Genomic DNA, 19135 nt, shown 5'->3' on the forward strand with positions numbered 1-19135 from the left:
TATTGTGTTGTTCTAAATTTAATAACAAACTCTGAAGTAATTGTTACTTATCTAAATAATTAAAAAGCTATGTTTATAAAACTGTAAAATCTAAAACCTCGAAAAAGCCGGTTTTATCAAAGTCAAAACCCGGTTTTGGCATTTGGCTGAAAACCCGGTTTTTCCGGCTTTTTCGATTTCGGTGAAACCGAGTTTGTGACCCCTAATCGCAACTAGTTGCATTAGATTGCACGAATTCGTGAGTGACACCACTGAACTAGTACCATTTTTAGTGCACATAAGGCCCGTCCTGAGATATAAGTCAATTCCAAAATATAATTATTAAATGACCAACCACAACGAAGGTACCATCGCTCGCACTGTTAACAGTTACTGTCCATCGGTAAGGATAAGTAGGCATTAGATTGTTAACCCTGGGATGAAAAGATGCCTTTCACCTAGGGCTGCCATCCGACCGGGTTTCCCCGGATTTCTCCTAGTTTAGAGACCATCCGGGGACCGTCTAGGGAGGTATTTAAAAAGTGTCCGAAGTGGACACTTTTTAGAATGAAAAAGCAACGGGGAAAAATGCGATTTACGCCAAATGTCCGGGTTTTTTAAGTCTATGTCCGTGTTCGGCGAATTTAGAGTTGGCAGCCCTATTACTTTCACCCGAATTAATAACTCTACTCTCCATTTCGAATACGAGGAAAGTAAAATGCATGTGTTTTTTTTTAAACATGACTAAGTAACACATTTTTATCGTATTTCTTGTGGGTACGTTTTTAATTAACAATTTAGGCAAAAGTATAATTATTTATGGAATGGGGAGTTAAATATCAGAATGGAAATTGTATAACAAATCCATTTAAACCCAAATTTCAATTGCTTGTGGTAAAAAAAATCGTACTAAGTTAATAAAATGCTCTAGTTCAGAAACGCGTCATTTTCTGCACACCTTTTAGAACAACACCTTTTAGAATAACCCTCTTTCAGTGCGTAAGAAATTAAAAATTCAATTTCTAGCTATAGTTTTTTTATTCTTTTTTTGGTTACAAGCCAGCCTTGAACAAGATGGATTATAATTTATATATATTTAATTCAGATAACAAGATCCATACATTACAAATTAAATTAAACTAAAACTATTTCTTAAATAACTAAATTAGCCTAACAGCACCTCTATTATGGTCCATGTGCATATCGTTCCATTTGAGCACTATTGGACACTGTAAATTGTCAATAACAGTGTTCAGAAGGCTGCTGGGGCTGTCCCTAGCACGGCGCATCAGGGAGGCCACTCTCTTGCGCATTATGGCTTGGAAGCCATCCACACGAGCTTCGGCAAACATCCCCGACGCGCTGCAAAATCGAGGCAACCCCAACAACACCCTGAACCCGTTATTATACTGAATGCGTAAGGCATTGAGAGATCTCTGCGTACACTTGACCCACAGGCTTAATGCTTACCCTTCTGTATTCGGTGTTCGGTCAACATAAGACGGGGCATGGTTGGGGCAGGGTCGAAGGCGACCACTTGACCACCGGCCGACCACCACACTCCAAGTTGGTGGTAGTCGCCGAGGAGTAACGCGGTCTAAAAAAATATTTATAATTTATGATATTTTTATTACATACATGGAAAACCAACAGCTATAAACATGTCTAAGAGCATAGAGAAACATAGTAAGACAAAAAAAAAGGTTAAAAAAGGTTCTCAAAGGTTAGCTGGAAGAGATCCCTTTTAGGGATAAGTGCGCCTTTGTACATAACATTCTTATTTTTGTTTTGTTTTTGTCCGTTTTATGTAAACCTGTTTATGTGCAATAAAGTGACATACATACATACATACATACAAGAGTGCTCACTCCATACATCAGTTAGACTATTAATTTCAGTGTCTACATCTAGCATCGAGTAGCGGAACTATCAGTACTGCTACTTGACAATAGATGTAGCACCGACCGGAAAGTCTTATCTCAACAGCATAAGACTTTCCGGTCGGTGCTACATCTATTGTCAAGTAGCAGTACTGATAGTTCCGCTACTCGATGCTAGATGCTAATAGTCTTTTTGGTACTAAAACTGATGTATGGAGTGAGCAATCTATGTATTTTTTTCTCTATGCTAAGAGCTACAATAGATTTACAAACACAGAAAAGTACTAAGTAATACAAAAGGACACATTAAAATTGCTACTTAGAACTTGTTATTACAAAACAACAAAATTTTGAAAAAAATATCGAACGCGATGGGAGTTGAACGCTTTGAAATAATCACTTCACCAATTACTCTAGGTGTCTATGTAGGTAAGGGTCACGTAACGCATTGCTGATTTTGTATAGCAATTTATTACACATTAAGAGCCAACAGGAGCTAAGATTTAAATATTTTAGGTAAATATACCCGTCTCCCTAACGGAAGCGGCTCCTAAAACTAGTGCGATAAGGACAAGGCGAAAAATCCTGCGTAAAAAAATCAAAAATCCAGGTTTCGTACTCGACTGTTTCCTCCTCTAAAACTTAACCAATCGTAACCAAATTTGCAAATCTAAATGATTATGACATTATCTGTGTCGGACCGTTTTGCTTTTCTGACTAATTGATGTCAGTTTTGAATAGCACGCCTCTCATTGCGGCATAGTCAATTAGGCCATTTTGGCCATTTTTGAAGGGCTCTAGCGCCTTAAAAAACAAAAATATCAAAAAAAGCAAAACGGTCCGACACAGATATTGACAATATTAATCTTTGTTGAAAAAATCATTGCTCTAGCTTTAAAACCCACGGAGGAAACAGTCGAGTACGTTTGTATGGAGAAATGACCACTCCTGTTGGCTCTTAACAACTTGTAAGTAGACAAGGGTAGAAGGGGTAGGAAGGGTGTCTGGGTTGGAAGGTCAGATGGCAGTCGCTTTCGTAAAAACTAATGCTTACGCCAATTCCTGGGATCAGTTGCCAAGCGGACCCCAGGCTCCCTTGAGCCGTGGCAAAATGCCGGGACAACGCGAGGAAGATGATGATGATGAACTTGTAAGTAGACATTAACTTGGCGCAAAAGGTCACTAATTGTTAGTTAAAAATGTAAAAAGGTTTACAAATTGGTACCTGTGTTGGTTTCGACTGGTCGTTCCACATCTTGGTCATCAGGTCTTTAATCTCTGTAAATATAAAGCATCATTATTATTACGCTGCACAAACTTCTTCAATGATAATATAACTTGTAGTAGGCGCATCATGCCGCCTTCGGCCATGCTATTTAGAGAGAGAAAGTTTTTCTCAAATTCAGACTTCCGAACGCACGTCACGCAACCCACGCGTGACGCTTCTGTCAAACGTCATTGTCGTTTTCATGCAGCCGACGGCCATTACGTGTCCTAAAATAAAAAGTCTTTTTGTTTATAAAAGGACAAGAAATTCCTTAAAATACGTGGAAAATAGGATAAAAAGTGACCCAATTGTAAATTGGAAGAATAAGAAGATTGGAGAAGAAGATACAAGAACGTACGCGATCAAGGCTGAATGCGACCTCTCGTCGCCATGGGCCGCTATGCGCGGACGCGGTACATATCGAGATCACGATCTTGGGCCTATTCTAGGTCTGTAATTCTATATCATCAAGATTCCTATCTCCGCCAGCGGCGTCGAGAACTAGATCTCGCTCGGTATCCACAGTAAGCCTCGCTCTCTGAATTAGCATCGAATGCCAGCATTCGAATAGTTACTTTTTTAAAACATGTAACATTCCAAAAAGGAACATAAATGGTAAGTAATAGAGTGGTAGTACCAAATGCTAATTTGTTATTTCTATTTAGTGTTGGTGATGTGGTTTTGGAGTTTTATAACTAGCCAACTCTGGTTGCTGACTGTATGGTGGTTGTGCTGTACACATGCATTCTGGAACGCTATTCTAGGCGTATCTGTTTCTAAATGCATAAAATGGCTGTGCTAATCATTTTGGAGTGTTAATTTAGACATCTCTGTTTGATATTCGCACTTGGCAACCTTGGCGTACTACACTAGGTGCGTTCACTGCCAGTAGCCATGGGATATTGTCACATATTCCTTGCCAACAGCACTGAGACATTGCTCATGTCCTACCTGCAAATAGGTAGTGGACCATAAGCCACCTACAAGTCTTGTTAGATAAACTTACCTACTGGGTTTTGTGGCGTGTTACACTCTAGACACAGCTCTTAACCAAATGAGTTAATCATGTGGTATGCCAATACTAGGCCGTCTCTTGATATATACTCATTTTCAAGTAGCTGAATTTAAGTAGGTACTTATTCTAATTCAAGCAAGCGAAGTACTAAGCGAGCGAGCAAATCTTGACCTTGTGGATAAAGGCACCTGAAATTCGAATATTATGGGATTAACCCTTCTAGGACTTTGCTGTTGTTTGTTCGCAGATATATAATTAAGGACATTACAAAATACTCCGCGCTGTAAATAATTATTGGTGCTCCGAGGTGAACCCAGAGAATTACGCTGCGGCTGGCGAGATGCTTGTCAGTAGGGAACAAGGCTAAGTATTGAAATTAAACAAAATCAACCTGTTCTCTAACTGTGATGATTTAGCTCTCAATACAATTGTGCACTGTAACAGAACCATAAGTGACTGCTCATTTTTGTGCGATTGTCATCATTAACAATCTTAGCTAAGGTAGCTGTTCAATAATGAATCCCAATAAATGGCATAAGATGTTTTAAAAAATCTTTTAAACATGCTGTTGACAAGTGATGTATGTGATAAGGTGTGCTAGCAAGAATAACTAATTATAAATTATTGTAAGTCCTAAGAAATTTAATCTTACAGGGCTCAACTACCAATCATATTTTTACAATGTATGTTTTTGATGTTACTTATCTTTGTTTCATACAATAAAGTATTTACTACTTACTAGCAACATACAAAATAGCCTGGTCAAAAGCAGCAATAAGGAAGCGGAGCAACACTATCCTCTCTGCAGGCACAAGGTCGCTCCTAGTCCCAGCGACAGCACGGCCTGGATAAAAGCAGCAATAAGGAAGCGGAGCAACACTATCCTCTCTGCAGGCACAAGGTCGCACCTAGTCCCAGCGACAGCACCAACACAACAGCCTGTGTTCACTTAGAACAATTTTTTATAAAAGCCCTGGTTTAATTAAATTATATACCTTTTTTCATAGCAATGTCATCATACTTGCAAGGATTCTGTCCAGGACATCTCATACAAAACTCCTATCTTATCTGTGCCAGTATTTACAGGTATTCCGAAAAATGGATATTTCTGTAAAATTAACAGTCAAGTACTGGAAAAATATGTGACTTTGATATATGCTGTGTGTACAAAATAATATATGCCTATGATGTTCTTAATGTAGGTACCTACATTTCATACAGCTCAATATTTCGTTAAAATATTTTCTGTACAAAACCCTATGGGAAATAAATACAGATATATTGCTAAGACAAGAAAAATTATTGCATCTAAGCAGTTTTAATACAACAAGAAATTGGAACTGCCATAAAACTAATAACACAAATTGTTACATGGCACTAGCTCCAAGTTGTTTTTACCTGATTCTTGAATTTGGGAAACATCTGTGTTTCATATGGAAATATGAAATTTCAATTTTAATTCCTGTCATTAGACTATTATGTGATTATATATAGATATCTCTCTAGCTATATGTATCGGACCTTTCATGAAGTGTATAAGGTCTAGAGGTCACACTATATCCATTGTTGAAACTCCTTACAATAAATGTTTCTTATACTATGTATGTACCTATACAAGATATATGGAGTCATAATCAAATGGAACTAGCACCTAAATACCTCAGAAAGCTGGCTAATATCTAGATTATTTATTTACCCAATATTTTATAAACTGGTTACATTTTTATAAGTTTATAACTTTGTTCATATAAATGGGTTGTTTGTATAGCTATAAGTTTGGCTAAATGAATATGGCATACACATGTATGTTTAAAGAGCTAAATACTGAATTTAATATATTTTAAAGAAATATAATGCCAATAAATATCACCTAGTGTAATATAAATTGATGGCTAAATATTACGCATTTGAATTTGAAGAATGCAAGAAGAGAAAAATTGCCAAGTTTGACGCAGCTCTAAGAATTGCTTCAGAATAATCGGAGCGCGAACGGAACGTCGCTGTCACTGTCAAATCCATGGGTTGTCATTGTCAACTTATCTCTTCAGTAATATGTCGATTGTCGATCGTCTTTATGTTCAAAGACATTCCTTTCAGATTTATCAGTGTGAGATACTACTGAAAGAAGATAATACAGCTATCTCAACTAATTAAAAACCGACTAGGTGAAATGAAATACAGTATGTTAATGTCTAGGATCATTTAGCATAAGATGAGTGAGAGATGATAAACTATTCGATTTTGCTGATAAAAACCTGCCAAATATGCAAGTGAGAATCCTATAGGTATTAGAAATCAATCTGAGATTGTCATACGAGTTTCAATTCAACAGTGGTTACTCAAATGAGTACGTCTGATTGTCTGTCAAGTTAAACCAGTTTGACAGCACTGGCTTACCTCGAGTATCAAGATCTCGGAGATTTAATATAAATTAAACAATGAATATTTTGAAATGTGTTGCAACATTCTGGAACTCCTCTGATCGAGTTATTAATAGTCGTGCAGATGAAATATGTGAACGCTATACATATACTTACCCTAGTGAAGTAATTAATTAACCCAGATGTTTTTCTACATAGATGCTTTCACATTTTCATGGTTATAAAAAACATTTTATCTGTGCTTTCCTTCCATTTGAAATGAAATTCAAGGTATTAAAGTTCTAGGAAAAGCAGAAGGCACGGTCATTGTACCTACTCAGTTTTACAAAATATTTATATGTTACATACATATAATTATATGGATTTGAGCCCTAGCTTCTCAATTATAAAAACTTATTCCATTAACCGGTTTCACACCGGGTTAACAAGATTCAACATCGTCTTATCCTGGTTACCCCTGTGTTAACCGGGAAGTGTCTTCAGCCATCACTGAAGGAGCGGAGGAGAGAGGAGGAACTTCCGATTGGCGCGACCAACAGTACGGTGGAGTCCCTTGCGCCCAACACCGTCAACACTGGTGTATGTTTTTTGTGGAACAATTAAGCATACTTACATTAATTATTTCATAGCAGCTGTTCGAGAAGTGCTTGCTATTTAATAGAATTATGTAATGAGGAAGCTAGGTATAGAAATATTTTTTTATAAATTGCTCTTATGCCTGTATTGCGGCATAGGCTCTCCTCAAATGATAAGGTGGAACGCTTTATGAAAAACGTTTTTTGACTACACCCACCTCAACCTTAAGTGTGAGCTTGTACCTAATCTAAATCAGTATTTAATTATTTATCAATAATTTCACCATCTAATAAAAATCTTTCATTACAAGATTAAGAAATAGTAAAAAATTACTTATTATTCTGGCTATGGTGATTGCACACAGCGCGCTAAAACCCTATCCTTGATTTTAAATTTGAGAAATGTTGCTATCTTTAACATTTTGTAGGGAAAAAACTACTTAATTTGATATTGAATGAGGTTTGTTCTCAGGCCAAAACATTACCTAGCTGTATGTTACTGATATATAAGAACGAAGAATGTTATTCATTAGTTATTATTTATTGCCGGAAAAATACCTCATCACTTCCCAAACGATTCGTAGATGAATTAAGTCGACTCTTAAAGATACTTTAAGTGGTATTGATATTTCTATTTTTCAACAAACATTCAACCTGTTATGCGTTGGTGTCATATTGATGGAAGAAAAACATTACGTTGGAGTAAGACTTCTGACGATTTTGCCCAATTTCATAATAATAGGGCCATAGTTTCATCCAATGATCTTGTTAGATCCTTAGTTATTCTTTCTTCTATCTAGTTAATAAGAGAATAAGGGTTGCTAAAAGCAGCAACACACTGTTAAGAGACAGTTAAGAGTTGCTTATAGCTATTGAATTCTCTAAAACTTTCATTTTATGCCATCTTTAGATTTTTTGATAGTCCTATACTTCATAATTAAGTTTTTATTTGGTACTAAGTGGTACTAATAAAATACCCTTTAATAAGGAACAATGTATTATTTGTTTCAACTAGGTATCATATGATAAGCAGTTTGATGAAATGATGATCTCACTAGATCTCTAAATAATGTGTAAGAATTAAAATTATATTCATATTGGAAATAGACAGTTACTCATACCGAACTAAAACGGTAGGTATTTTAAAATGAAATCAAAAATCATTGCTTTCATTGTTCCCATACAAAGCCAAATCAAACTTTGAATACTTATCTCTAAACATCTACAAGTTATATTATCATTGAAGAAGTTTGTGCAGCGTAATAATAATTGGAAATTAAACGAACTTACCTGTAAGTGAAGTTCATTTCAATTATATTAGCTGCACAAACTTCGAAATGATAATCCCTCCCGCCCAGTACCCGCGTTATCCTGCGACAACCAGGGATTCTAATAGTGAAAAATCCCTGTCAAAGTTTTAGACAATTTTGGCTTTGCCGAGTTGGCCAAGCTGTTATATCTGTTGGCATATTCACTGCCAGTGCGAGCTACGAGCGAAGCTGATAATATGTGTTTTTCCGCTTTGTAGCGCCAAGCGCCTAAGAAAAGAGAACCCGCCTAGCGGGTCTCTGGCAGTGAAAGTGTTTTGACTTGGCTTGTTACTCTAAACTAAATGACGTTTGACAGAAGCGTCACGCGTGGGTTGCGTGACGTGCGTTCGGAAGTCTGAATTTGAGAAAAACTTTCTCTAAATAGCATGGCCGAAGGCGGCATGATGCGCCTACTACAAGTTATATTATCATTTCGAAGTTTGTGCAGCTAATATAATTGAAATGAACTTCACTTACAGGTAAGTTCGTTTAATTTCCAATTATATCATTATCCTATATCTTACCTTATAATTCTAATACCTTTAAACGAGTACAAGTATATACAGGGTGCCCGGTAATTAGTGGATAACCGTCTAACCACCGACAGAGCAGCTTAGGCTGGTCCAGAAAATGCACTTATAGGTCTAGTAAAAGTTTCGTGGTTTTCGAGATAATCGCACTTTTCTGTCTTTTTTAATGGCTAGCTCCAATAAAAAAAGACAGGGGCACCCTGTATATATCATATATCTAATACCTTTAAATATATACCTTTAAACGAGCAATTCTTGTTTATTTATAGGTATATATATTTCGGGGATCTCGAAAACGGCTCTAACGAATTCGATGAAATTTGATATATGGGGGTTTTTGGGGACGAAAAATCGATCTACCTAGGTCTTATCTCTGGGAAAACGCTCATTTTTGAGTTTTTATACGTTTTATATTAAATCATAAACGAAACAGTAAACGTTATGTTTTTAAAATCTTCATTAAATAGGCTTTGTTGTCATATTTTTTGTATGTAGAAAAACCAGGCAGTTTAATTTTGACAATAAATAAAAACGAAATATTTTATTTACATTACATTATTTCATAAATTAATAAATACAATAATACAATTTAAAAAAAAACAAAGACACTAAAACTACCTTAAAAAAAAGCACACTATTAATAAACTAACCTACTTATCACCCACCAAGAGACCTTGTAGAGTGGTGCCCTAGATATAATAAAAGAAAGAGTGGCCCACAAAAGTTTAGATGGTCGAATGATTTAACAAGAATAGGAGGTAAATGGATGCAAACAGCAAAAGAAAGAAACAAATGGAAAGCTATGGAGGAGGCCTACGTCAAAGGACGAGTTGAAGCTAAAGTTGATAAATCAAATTAATATATGTTATGTACCAGCTTCAATAATAAAGGCTAATTACAATTACAATTACTTATCACCCCCATTCCGACCCCCACCCAGCCCAAAAGTGCCAAAGATACTAGCGGCAGTAAACTAGTTTATTTTTGTGCTAAAATGACTAAAATCTGCTTACGTTTGATTTCTTCACCCCCTTCGCCCGCCTCGCCGCCACCAGCCTCGGCGCCTTCCTATAATAAATAAAAGATAAATAATATAAATAAATATTATAGGACTTTCTTACACAGATTGACTAAGTCTCACAGTAAGCTCAAGAAGGCTTGTGTTGTGGGTACTCAGACAACGATATATATAATATACAAATACATAGAAAACACCCAAGACTCAGGAACAAATATCTGTGCTCATCACACAAATAAATGCCCTTACTGGGATTCCAACTTGATATCAAGTCGTGGCGTGTGGGGCACGAAATATTCGGACTTCATATCAACTCAATCGCGGCGAAAGGGTTAAGAACTCAATAAAAAAATTAAAAGCGGCCAAATGCGAGTCGGACTCGCCCATGAAGGGCATGAAGGGTTCCGTATTTAGGCGATTTATGACGTATAAAAAAAAACTACTTACTAGATCTCGTTCAAACCAATTTTCGGTGGAAGTTTACATGGTAATGTACATCATATATTTTTTTTAGTTTTATCATTCTCTTATTTTAAAAGTTACAGGGGGGGGGACACACATTTTACCACTTTGGAAGTGTCTCTCGCGCAAACTATTCAGTTTAGAAAAAAATGATATTAGAAACCTCAATATCATTTTTGAAGACCTATCCATAGATACCCCACACATATGGGTTTGATGAAAAAAAAAATTTTGAGATTCAGTTCGAAGTATGGGGAACCCCAAAAATTTATTGTTTTTTTTTTCTATTTTTGTGTGAAAATCTTAATGCGGTTCACAGAATACATCTACTTACCAAGTTTCTACAGTATAGTTCTTATAGTTTCGGAGAAAAGTGGCTGTGACATACGGACGGACAGACAGACGGACAGACGGACAGACAGACAGACATGACGAATCTATAAGGGTTCCGTTTTTTGCCATTTGGCTACGGAACCCTAAAAAATCGATGGTGTGCATACCCCGGTAGGTTCATCGGGCAGCCGCAGGGGCAGCCTCGCGTGGGCCTCCTCCAGCTGTATGGAGAACGTGTTGGCGCCCATCTCGAACTTCTGCGACAAGTCTTCCACGTTCATGTCCCTGTTGCCCGTCTTCTTCACGTGTTGGAGATAATAGTCGGCGCCGGCATCTAGAAATATACAAACCACCATATAGGAACCAGTAAATTTACAAGGCAGAAACTCCATTGGCCTTTGCGTCTAGCAGACGATTTATGGTGCAAATCGGAGAGACAATGACCTCTCCAGACTTAACACCGCCTGGGACGGAATTAAGGAAACGCAGGGATGCCCAGCACCTGCATTACCCTCTCGGCTTCACTGTCTTAACCCACAGGAAAGGCGAGCCAATACGTGTGGAGGCAGGTCGGCTGCAGGAATCTGCCGCTTAATTCAGGTTGGACCCTACACGCGCCTTACGGTAACTCCATCCGGGATTTAATTTTGGAGTATCCTTCTCCTAGATGGATTGCAAGCCAATGCTAAGAGGTCCATCTCCCCTGTGACGAAACAGCTTTTTGCTTCGTTTGTGGACTTAGTCGCCTCGTACGACACCCTTATCCCATGTGAGGCAGAAACACTGCCAGGATATTTTAGTACCTACAGTGGGCCAAGAAAGTGGTCTACCAGTTTTGACAAAAGTTTCTGCGAGATCTAACGATCGCTAAGGTTGACTTTTCTAACGGAGTTTAAAGTAAATCGACCTTGTTGTCTCATGACGTTCAAGCGAACCTCAACCGTAGGGTGGTAGACAACTTTCTTGGCCCACTGTACCTACATATGGTGGTGTTACTTTCCCGAACTAGTGCAGGAAAGAGCACTTTCCGTGCGTATGTCGAATGTACTGTAAAACGTTGTACGATATAAGTGCGAATAGGTTATTTCCTCTTTTCCGCACTTGTTTCGTAAATGACTATTTGAAACCAGTAAATTTACAAGGATTTAAAAAACACTGGCAGGATATTTTAACGACAAGGTGATTCCAAGATTGTCGAAGAAACATCAAAGTTCTTTTCTACTTCACAAAATATCTCTACCAAACATATCCCTTAACCATCTACATATTCAGAAAGAGACATCTTAAGCATATACCCCCTTATTCTTTTTTGAAGTGAAAACTTCTTTAGCGGCGCTGGGCACTTTTTGAGGTGGGGAAAAAAAGATAAACTCGAGACAGCGTAAGGCGATCACGTGACCGTAAGGGGCGTAAGGCGATCATGTGACCGTAAGCCCCGTAAGGTGGCCACTCATAATTTAGATGGCATTTAAATCAATAAAGAAAAACTCAATGTTATTTGACATTTATGTTGCGGACTCCTTTTCAAGACCTATGTTCAAATAATTTGACGTTGTCATGGCAGTATGTAAATAAACATGTCAATGAAAAAGTGTGATCTTATTTGAGAATGATAATAATATATAATAAATAAATAGAATACCTCCGCTAAACGTATGTACCGTGTTACCGGGCGTCGGTAACATAGTGAGGTGAGTTTTCACTTCTATCGGCACTCCCGGAGTGTAATGCAAATATCGCGATGTAATGAAACTCGCATGCGAGTTCTCGCATCGTCTGAATCAGGGATGTTGCGAATATCCGCATCCGCATCCGCAACCGCGGAACTTCCGCATTATTTTCAACATCCGCATCCGCATCCGCATAAAATCGATGCGGATTTAATGCGGATGCGGATGTGGAACAGGTCGGTACAGGAACGTCTTAGCATGGGCGTAAGTGCTAGACTGCTAGGTAATTTAGTCATTAACCAAAAAAACCTATTAGAAATGAGCAGTCAAGCGTGAGTGGGACTTAATGTACGGAGCCCTTGGAACGCGAGTCCGACTCGCACTTGGCCGGTTTTTGAAATAAAAATTACTAAAATGTAATATTTGACGTTTTTTATGGTACTATCTTGACATCCGCGGATGTGAGCCTTTAAAAATCCGCATCCGCATCCGCGGATGTATAAAAATCGTCATCCGCAACATCCCTGGTCTGAATGAGCCCTTAGACTGACCTAGGAAGTTGAACATGTGGTCGTGATGCATGTGTGGCGGAGGCACCGCGTCGGTGGCCGCCGCGAACGCTGCGACAGCTGGTAGCGCTAATGTTCTTCCAGCTTTATCCTCATCCTCAAAAAATAAAAGTTTATAAAACTTACAGCTATAAAGAGTCCTCTTTCAACTGTAATCTACTAATCTACTAAACCGTGTCCACCTTTAAAATTCACCTCCGTAAGTACATACTGGCCAAACAAAAATGCAACACTTAGGCAACCGTGCACACACACACACACACACCAATCACATAGACATTTACATACATACACACAAACATACAGATGACTTATAGGCTAATTTCTAATTTGATTTGATTGTTAATGTTTAATTTTAGTTTTACTTAAGTTTTCCCTTATTGCTGGTGGCCTAGCGGTAAGAGCGTGCGACTTGCAATCCGGAGGTCGCGGGTTCGAACCCCGGCTCGTACCAATGAGTTTTTCGGAACTTATGTACGAAATATCATTTGATATTTACCAGTCGCTTTTCGGTGAAGGAAAACATCGTGAGGAAACCGGACTAATCCCAAACGGGCCTAGTTTACCCTCTGGGTTGGAAGGTCAGATGGCAGTCGCTTTCGTAAAAACTAGTGCCCACGCCAATTACTGGGATTAGTTGCCAAGCGGACCCCAGGCTCCCATGAGCCGTGGCAAAATGCCGGGACAACGCGAGGAAGATTTTTTTTAAGTTTTCCCTTATTTTTGTACATTGTGTCCATTACTGAGTGCCACCTAGTCCATCCACTGGGCCTTACTGAAAATCAGCGTCGCGGAGTGTGCCATGTGGCTCATACCGTGACACCTAGCTGAGTGAGGACCATTTAGCGCAACCTCTCATTTTGTGTTCTCTTTTGTTAGTTTTTAAGTTTGTTATTGTGCTAATAAATGCTTTTTCTTTCTTTCTTCTTTTCTTTCTTACTTAGTTGACTGATTACCAGTTCGTCGGACGATATAAGCCTGTCAGTTGTTCGGAACTGTCATCTTTTGCTTTCTGCACTAACAGGCTGATATTGTCTGGCGAACTGGTAATCTGTGGGCCCCTTTAGTAAATGGATAGGGGGTAGTAGGTACGTGTGCAGAACTGACTATGAAATTTGAAGTTAGACTATGGAGGAGACTATGCAGGTTACTATTTGCGGGAGTCAGAGGACTTACAAAGTCGTTGTCAACCTATCCAGGTTAATAATAATGAGATTAATGAGAATAATGAGTAGTAGTTATGGAGTATGACATAAAAGCTGTGGACAGTAAGAAATTCTGTGTTCTAATCTCGTTTCTTAGACAACGAAACCACCGATGGACGTCATTAGGGCATTAATCGTTGACATTTGGTATAAGGAAGTCTCCGTTGTACGGAACAAAGTTACGTTTTCAAAATAACTGACGTTTTTCTGAGCCTTGCAGATGGCGTTCTAAAAATCACACATTCAGTGCCGAAAACCCGACTATCGGGTATTTTATGATTCCGTTCCCAGGCCGGACGACCCGATAGTCGGGATCGTGGTACTACAGCTTTATATGAAGAAACTAGATTTTGCCCTGTGCGCGGGGCCCGAGGGCCCCGCGGTGTGCGTGTTGTTTGTTGTTGTTGTTGTTGTGTAGTTGGTGCTGTTGTTGGTGCTGTAGTAATTTGTTTTCCAAAGGGAAAAAGAAATAAAGTTGTACTTTTGCTAGAAAGAAAAGATCCGCATGCGAGCACTTCATTCCCGCAGCTCGGCCTTCGGCCTCGCGTGCTTGGGAAACCGTAAGGGACGCTCCGGGCCTTCGGCCCTACGCGGAGCTCGGCCTTCGGCCTTCGCTGGGTTTCGAAGCTCAGCGTCGGGCCTTCGGCCCGCCGCTTCGCTTATTAAAACACTTGGGGAGGGTTGGTTTTGCTTGGGAGCGTAAGCGGGAAGTTGAAGCTTAAACACGACCCAATAGTAAAAGTGTCTTGACAAGCTCACGTCGGGCCTACGGCCTACGGCCTTCGGCCCGCCGTTTCGCTTGTCTAAGCCACTTTTACTATTGGGTCGTGTTTAAGCTCCAACTTCCCCCTCTCGTGTGACGCTTCGGGCCTTCGGCCCTACGCGGAGCTAGGCCTTCGGCCTTCGCGAGCCTCGACGCTTCGCCGCCGGGCCTTCGGCCCGACGGCTCGCTTATCAAGACAGTTGACTTGGTAGAACGCTTGGAAGCACTGCATTCACGCAGCTCGGCCTTCGGCCTCGCTTTAAATTACTGAGGGTTGCACGCTTGGGAGTCGGGGTGAAGGCTCCGGGCCTTCGGCCCTCCGCCGGGGTCGGCCTTCGGCCTCCCGGCCTGAAGCTCGCCCTTCGGGCTCGCTTAACACACTTTTTTTATATGATTTTGCTTTGTTCGTCATTCCCGCGGCGAGGCCTTCGGCCTCGCCCAAAATTACTGGGGGTAAGAGACGCTTGGACGTCCGGGGTGAAGCTCCGGGCCTGACGGCCCGTCGCGGGGTCGGCCTCCGGCCTCCCAGCCTGAAGCTCGCCCTTCGGGCTCGCTTAACCTACTTGGAAATTTGACTTTTGCCCCTGCCCGCGCCGTTTTGGACTTTTCCAAAAAATTTTTTTTACATTGTAATCTTGGGCCCCCAGGCTCGCCGCGTGCCAAATCTCAGCGCGCTCGGACCAACTTGAAAAAAAAAAAAAAAAAAGTCGGCCATTTTAATTTTTTTTTAATGCAGTTTGTTTTGTCTCGGGGCCCTCTATGACATTTGGTCGAGCACCCCCCACCCATCTCGCACCGTTTTAGAGCTGCCATACAAAAATAAAATTGCTATTTTCTCCGCCATCTTGGGACTTTTCCAAAAAAATTTTTTATCATACGAATCTTTAGGCCTCTATCTCCCGCCATGCCAAATCTCAGCGCGCTCGGACCAACTTGAAAAAATTAAAAAAAAAAAGTCGGTTATTTTGAATTTTTTTTAATGCAGTTTGTTTTGTCTCGGGGCCCTCTATGACATTTGGTCGAGCACCCCCCACCTATCTGGCACCGTTTAAAAGTTGCCATACAAAATAAAAGTGACCAGATTTTCCGCAATTGAAACATTTTTCAAAAAAATTTTTCTTCATAGGAATCTAGGGGACCCCGAGTTTCCGGGAGCAAAAATTCAGCGCGCTAGGACAAACTTGAAAAAATTAAAAAAAAAAAGTCGGCCCGTTTGAAAAAAAAATGGCGGCTTCAAAAACTGCCAGGGTCCCTCTATGACATTTGGTCGAGCACCCCCCACCTAGGTCTCACCGTTTGGCCGGGCCGTCAAACATTTTTCTGACCGAGAGCGGTAGACCAAATGTCAGATTTTTCTGGAGGTCACCGAGCCGCCCTCTATACGACCGTACCATAGTCAAATACCCCCCGAACCCCCTTCCGGGAGATCAATTGATCATCAGTCAGTCGTGTTGCAGCTTTATATATATATCATTTTTGTGGCCTGACGCGGATGTCTTGTTTGGCTGGGTGGCAATATTAATGAATGTGTTAAAGGGTATGATGATATGAACTTACCCCAATGCCAGCCTTCTTGGCAGATTTCCCGAGCGCAGAGTGCTCTCCGCGTGGCCCGGGCATGATGGCCGCGGCGCGTTTCTGAATCCACGTGAAGTCCTTGCTCTGAAAACAAACAAATAAATAAATATCTATTGGTACTCAATGGCGGCTGATATCGGTTTAAAGTCAGAGTCTAATGTGCAGTTAAAATATGTATTAACTAACCTCAAGCTTTGGTTCAGGAGCACCCAACTCCATATTAAGTTTAGTCGGCGTGATTTCAACAGGGGAAATGTTGAAAGTATCATCACTCGCAGGGGGAAGGTTACTCTCAATGGCAACTGCTATAGTAGACACTGGTACCTCGATGTCTGTCATATAGTCAGCTCAAGAGGGTAAAGTGTAGAAACTATGGACTAACCTCTAATTTGGGTTCAGGAACACCCAACTCCATATTAAGCTTAATCGGCGTGATTTCAACAGGCGAGATATTGAACGTGTCATCACTCCCAGGAAGCAGGTTACTCTCAATGGCAACTGCTATAGTAGACACTGGTACCTCAATGTCTACCATAGACTCAGCTCAAGAGGGTGTAGAAAGTATGGACTTACCTCAAGCTTTGGCTCTGGAGCACCCAACTCCATATTAAGTTTAATCGGCGTGATTTCAACAGGCGAGATATTGAAAGTATCATCACTTCCAGGGGGAAGGTTACTCTCAATGGAACTGCTATAGTAGACACTGGCACCTCAATGTCTACCATAGACTCAAGAGGGTGTAGAAAGTATGGACTTACCTCAAGCTTTGGCTCTGGAGCACCCAACTCCATGTTCAGCTTAGTCGGCGTGATTTCAACAGGCGATATATTGAAAGTATCATCACTGCCAGGAGGTAGGTTACTCTCAATGGCGGCTGCTAGTGCGTCGGTGGAACTTCCGACGCAGACGAGGCAGGCTTTGGCTGTTAGGTCGTCTGACGGGTAGCCTGCGGGATGGAATTTGTATCGTTCGTGTTAGATACTGAAAGGAAGCCTCCAGGACCACAAAGTTGAATTCCTAAAATGTTGAAATCCCAAAATGTTGACTCTGACTTGAACTTAACTAGAAGGAGCCCCGCTTCGCGGGGCTCCTATTTCTAGGCGGTTTGCCCTTCGGGCATCTGAAGCTATCTAAGGAACCTAACCTACCTACCTATTGATTTAGTCTGATATCAGTGATATCCGTGAAAACATTATTCAACATTTTGAGAATCCAACATTTTGGGATTTCAACATTTTAGGAATTCAACTTTGTGGTCCTGGAGGAAAGGAAGGGCCTGAGGATAAGTTTACCATTATTAAAGACATAATATTAAGGTCCAGCGTTTAGTTTATACTGTTACTAAGCTTATAATACGTTTAAAATTGGAAAAATTACTGCCTTGGACCCGTAGACCCATATGCTGGAAAGATTCACTGACTATGGATGAGGTCTTGGTGGCTTAGTTGGCAGCGTGCGGCAGTATCCGTGAGTTCAAGTCTCACCCAAGGCAGCAATTTTTCCACTTTTAAAATTCTAAGCTTAATAGCATCTTTCGCAGACGTTTCTGCTTATTAAAAATTAATCATACTGCCAATGTTCCTATGTTCCCGTGTCCTTAAGTCCTTAAAATAGGAATTTTCGACCTTTTTGCTTCTAGAACTCTCGACTATTGTCATTTTTGTGGCCTCTTTACACTTTGTGGCGGTGAAAACTCTATAGAATATTTTTGAAATTTTTTTTTCTTCATATCTTTTACGATTTCCCTAATGTTTTTTTTATGTGATAGTCAGCAAGCGAGCAGAAGAGCCGCATGATAGGAAGCGGTCATCGTCGCCCATGGACATAAGCAACATCACAGGAGCCACTTAAGCGTTGCCGACCCTTGAGAACCCTAAATACCCGCTTCTTGAAGAATCCCATGTCGTAGCAAAGGAAATACCTCAGGAGGCAACTCATTCCACATTCTGCACGTTCTGGGAAGAAACGAATTGTCTATAGTTCGTCTTTTTTAGCATTAGAAATAAGGTAAACAATCTTGATGTGTCTTTTAATTGAAAACCACATTTTAAAAATAAGTCACGGCAAATATGTAACAATTATGAATCTAATACGATCATTTATATTCTTCTGCTTTCATAAGTAATAGTTTTTGATTTTTAAAAAGCGTTTTTCAATTAAAAGACATGTCAAGATCGCTTACCTTCTTGCAAGTTCTTTCTAATGCAAAAAAACGAACTATAATGCCCTCTGTCCAGTAGGATCCACTATCTTGATCCACCAGTGGATTGAATAGCACACTGAAGTTCACTGTGATCCGCCACCAACGATTATCAATGACATTTTAGACTTAGATGTTTATGAATACCACCATTAATTATCATAACTAACCTAGATTCCAGTGGAGCCTAATATATATAAATTATATCACAGTTTCCACTGAAATCAGTAGTGGATCTTACCAAACTCCCTGAATTCTGTTCGATCCACTGGTGGATCATATTAAGAGATGCAAGTATCACAGGATCCACCGAGCCAAATGGTGGATCACAGTGAACTTCAGTGTGCTATTCAATCCACTGGTGGATCGAGATAGTGGATCCTACTGGACAGAGGGCATT

At 40.1% G+C, this 19135-nt stretch overlaps 1 protein-coding gene across 1 annotated transcript in view; it reads right to left on the reverse strand.

The window, feature by feature from the left end:
- The window catches only part of LOC134660433 (uncharacterized), a 102992-nt gene that overhangs the window by 37534 nt on the left and 46323 nt on the right, over positions 1-19135 (reverse strand). The window contains exons 21-27 of the mRNA XM_063516176.1: positions 17294-17481; positions 16515-16619; positions 12972-13086; positions 10918-11084; positions 9951-10005; positions 3085-3137; positions 1450-1576 (exon numbers count right to left, since the gene is read on the reverse strand). Of these exons, the coding sequence (XP_063372246.1) occupies positions 1450-1576; positions 3085-3137; positions 9951-10005; positions 10918-11084; positions 12972-13086; positions 16515-16619; positions 17294-17481 (810 nt within the window). The remainder of the gene's footprint in view (positions 1-1449; positions 1577-3084; positions 3138-9950; positions 10006-10917; positions 11085-12971; positions 13087-16514; positions 16620-17293; positions 17482-19135) is intronic.

Source organism: Cydia amplana, chromosome 27 (genome assembly GCF_948474715.1).
Source record: "Cydia amplana chromosome 27, ilCydAmpl1.1, whole genome shotgun sequence".
NCBI lineage: Eukaryota > Metazoa > Arthropoda > Insecta > Lepidoptera > Tortricidae > Cydia > Cydia amplana.